The sequence below is a fragment of the Mus pahari genome, chromosome 4 (genome assembly GCF_900095145.1).
Source record: "Mus pahari chromosome 4, PAHARI_EIJ_v1.1, whole genome shotgun sequence".
NCBI lineage: Eukaryota > Metazoa > Chordata > Mammalia > Rodentia > Muridae > Mus > Mus pahari.
In genome coordinates, this window is record NC_034593.1 from 78,266,359 (window position 1) to 78,270,244 (window position 3,886).

Below are 3,886 nucleotides of genomic sequence, written 5' to 3' on the forward strand. Positions count from 1 at the left end.
ACTGTCTCAAAGGAACTTATTCTTGTCCCCAGACCCATGGTAAATGGCCCCAACCCACAGTTTGAGAAACTAGTCACCAGATGGAGTTTCTTCTAAATCTACACACCTGTCAGCCACATCTGCCCTGGCAGGACATTCAGTAGCAACTGTAAAAGTCTCTGTGACCTCCACGTTGCCCGTATCCAGGGTCCCTGTGCAGTAGTCACTTGAATTCTGGTCCCTGCATCTGCCAAAGCTGCTCGGGCCATCCTTGCTAGAGCCTTCTGCTTTGTATCTCTTTAGTCAAGAGTTCTGTCCCACCTTAGAGAGTCTCAGATTTGAACATCCCAGCACCCTGGCAGTTCCCAAAGCGGTCACCCTGCCACTCTTCATTCCTGCTGAGCCTCGAACCCGAAGGCCCACCCCTGCACGCCCCTCCTCCCAGCTTTCTTCCCACATCTCCACCCAGCTAGCATCCCAGGCTAGAAACCTGGGTCATGCGAGGTGCCTCTCCATCCCCCTCATCCTTCACCAACTCTACCTCCCAGGAGCCTAACACACCCTCTTGAACCTTTACTGTCCTGTGCCGAGGACCACGGTCCCTGGACTGGGCTACTCAAGAGTCACACTCACCTTTCTGCTGCCCCTCTCTATGTTTCCCATCTCCTCCGTGCACAGCCAGCATTTCTTTTTTTCTTTTACTCCCTTGGGTCACTCAGTCTTGCTGTATATACAGCCCATGTTCTATAAGGAACTTAGTGCCTCCTGCCTCAGTACCCCAAGTGCTGGGCTCACAAGTATGTGTGTGGGCTTTCTGTGCCCAGTGAACCCTGGCCTATCTTGTCTTCCCTATGAAAGATACTTTCTCTCCAGTTCCTCATACCCTGCCTGTCCCTGGGTACTAGTGCTGACAGGGAAACGGCACCTGGCAAAAGGCAGGCCGCCAGCATCTTTTCCCTGTGTTTTATTTCCATTGCAAGGAAAACAGGGTCCTGGCCCTCTTTAATAACAAAAGCATCGAATTTGTATCAAGACGCCTCCTGACATATTCCCTTTTGTGCTTAATTGGCTCAAACTGAGTTCTGTCCCTTGCAACATGAGAAGCAATGGTCCTGTTTATCCAACATTAATAGTTTTCTTTAACCGTACCAAAGCACAACTGCGACCATGGCCAAAGGGCAGACACTCAAAAGTCACTGTTGTCTAAATGAATATCCATAGAGCTGTGTTCCTAAACCTTCCCACAGCCCCACGGGAACCTCTGGCCACTGCCTCAGCCTTCTTTGGCCTATCTTGTCACATCTTACAGTTCATGTCAGCTTTCCCAGGCAATGTGTACTCTTTTAAGACCAACCCCTGAGGAGGTGGGATGTGCTGATCCGCATTTGATCTCGGAGGAGATAGGCAGACCTCTGAGTTCTGGGTCAGCCTGCTCCGAAGAGCAAGTTGCTGACCAGTTTTAATTTAAAAAAAAAAAGAAAAAGAAAAAGTCAAGTCCAATTAACCCAACCCTGCCCCGCTAGCATACCGGGATTTTTTGGCTCTTCCTCACCCACCGGAGGCAGGGTGCTTGCTGTCTTATCTTTAGCAGCCCGATCCCCCTTCTTGGTTACTGCACCGGATGACTTCTGGGCCCCAGGACGCGGAGTCCTGGGTGAGGTCCCTGTAGCGCTTGGCTCACTTGACATAGTGGTGCTTTTGGACTCCTCAAGTGAGAGGCAAGATGAAACCGGACTCTGTAGGCCTCACCCCGAAGATCTCCACTCAGCCAAACGACTCCACGACTGCCTTCTCCAGGGCAACCGAGCCTGATTGGGTGGGGCTGTGGCCGGAGCAACGAGCAAAGAGTGCACGTGGAGGCCCCTGACTCCGCCCCCGCCAGAGTCAGTGGGCGTGGCTAGGCACGGATGGGGTCTGTGTAAACAGAGGGCTCAAGCAGCCTAGAATTCCTGTAGGGCATAGATGCGTGGATTCTAGGACAGTGCGGGTAGGCCCCTAATGGTCTGTACATTCTGTATTCACAAAGGAGGTTGTGAGGGGAGAGGACAACACACTGAGCCAGAAGGTGGTAGGAGAGAGAGAGTGCCTTGTGAAGGGCCCAAGTGGTAAGGGCTCAGGCTATGCTGAGTTCTCTGCCAGCTCTCAGCTTCCTGGAGGTCTGGAGGCTTGTCTGCTGGTTTCATCTAGGAGGCCCCATCTTTACCATGTCGCCATCCAGGGCCCCTCTGAGTTGCTTGGCTTCCTCTAGCCTGGCCCCTCATTCAGTACCACAGCATGGACCCCAGCATTCCAGCATGGATGCTGCTCCCTGCTGACATGCTACCTCTGAGAAGACCTCCAAAGTAGGCTCTGGGGGACACTGGGGATACGGTATTGCTGGTACTTTCATTCAGCCACTCGGCTTTTAGAGGAACATTTATTGAGTGACTACCGTGTGCCAATAGCGAGTGAGCATAAACACAGGAGTCCTGCATCAGAGAGTCAGCGATCAGCCTCCCCACGAGGGGGAGGCAGACGCTAATCTAGCAACAGGGGAAACCACATCGGAGTTCAGCTTGAGCTGTGCATGTGACCCCGAGCTTTTAAACCCAGCACTCAAGAGGCAGAGGCAGGCAGAGCTCTGAGTTCCAGGCCGGCCAGGACTACATAGTGAGACAGTCTCAAAAACAAAACGAAATGAAACAAACCAATCCTCTTGCCTGGCACCACTTCTGCCTTCTGCGGGTACGTGGAGAAGAGAGTGGCTATGAAGCAGACGTGGGGTGGGTGCTCTGTGGAATATGTGAAGGGCAAGCAGGACCCAATGGGTAACTAAGGAAGGCTGAACTTAGATGTGCCAATTCCTGGGGTGGGAAGCAGGGTGGCAGACAGCCTTCATTCTGGGGAAGAGTGAAGCCAGACAGGAAAGGGAGCCAGCAGGGCCATCAAGGCATGGAAAGTTTGACTGTACATAGTCCAAGGCGTACCAGGAGGACAAACACCAGAGTCTGGGAGCAATCCTCTGAGCAAAGACATGGAGGATTACTGGGTGAAAGGTGGGCAGGCAGTTAGGACCGCCTGCTGTTGGAGCTTTAACTAGTTAAGCTTGGAAGCTGACTACTAGTTAAGATGGGAAGTGCAGAAGGCAGAACCTGTACCTGGCTCCCTCTAAAGCCAACTAGAGACACACACAGCCTGCCTGGGCATACACACAGAAAAGTTACCCAACACATATTTAAAAAGAAAATCAATCTAAATTCACACTTGTACAATAACATTCTGCCCACCAGCGTGTGTCCACAGGGTCTGGAGGACTTGAGCAGTGGGTTGGAAAAAGACACTTTGCCAACTAGTGTCTCCCTCGGTGGAAGCACAGGGCCACAGTCAGTCTCTGTTCACTTCACCAAGTGTGTCTTGTCTGTTCGTGGCCTGCTGGTCCAGTCCCTGCTCCTGGCAGGGTACACAGGCACTCTCTCCCATACCGTGCCAGCTCCTCAGCGGTCCTGGCGCCGGGATGGAGGGGATGGAGGATGCCGTACTGGAGGCAAGTCATAGTGTCCAGGGATATGGCTGTTCTTGGGGGAGTCGTAGTGACCCGGAGGCAGGCCTGGAGGAAGCGGGGGTGTGGAGCCCACAGACTCTTCATCTGAAGACAGAGAGGACAAGATGAGGAGACTCCTCAGCCTCCCCTGGCTGCTCCTACTGCAGCCTCTCCCTACCCATAGAGAAGTAAACAGCAATGGGCAATGCGTGTGGGTTGGCTGGGCAAGGCCCTCTGCTCAACTACCCCACCTGTCCACCTCAAACGATATAAAGACACTGTCTCCCAACTCGTGTGTGTGTGTGTGTGTGTGTGTGTGTGTGTGTGTGTATGTGTGTGTTTGTGTGTGTCTGCCTGTCTCTCTCTCTCTCTCTCTCTCTCTCTCTC

At 52.9% G+C, this 3,886-nt stretch overlaps 2 protein-coding genes across 2 annotated transcripts in view; both read right to left on the reverse strand.

Moving 5' to 3' along the window:
- The window catches only part of Lrrc71 (leucine rich repeat containing 71), a 10,357-nt gene extending 8,154 nt beyond the window's left edge, over positions 1 to 2,203 (reverse strand). Inside the window, exon 1 of the mRNA XM_029537756.1 lies at positions 1,508 to 2,203. Coding sequence (XP_029393616.1) covers positions 1,508 to 1,667 — 160 coding nt within the window. The 5' untranslated portion in view covers positions 1,668 to 2,203. The remainder of the gene's footprint in view (positions 1 to 1,507) is intronic.
- Positions 2,204 to 2,346: 143 nt separating this feature from the next.
- Pear1 (platelet endothelial aggregation receptor 1) overlaps positions 2,347 to 3,886 on the reverse strand; it is a 20,433-nt gene continuing 18,893 nt past the window's right edge. Inside the window, exon 25 of the mRNA XM_029537755.1 lies at positions 2,347 to 3,604. Coding sequence (XP_029393615.1) covers positions 3,453 to 3,604 — 152 coding nt within the window. The 3' untranslated portion in view covers positions 2,347 to 3,452. The remainder of the gene's footprint in view (positions 3,605 to 3,886) is intronic.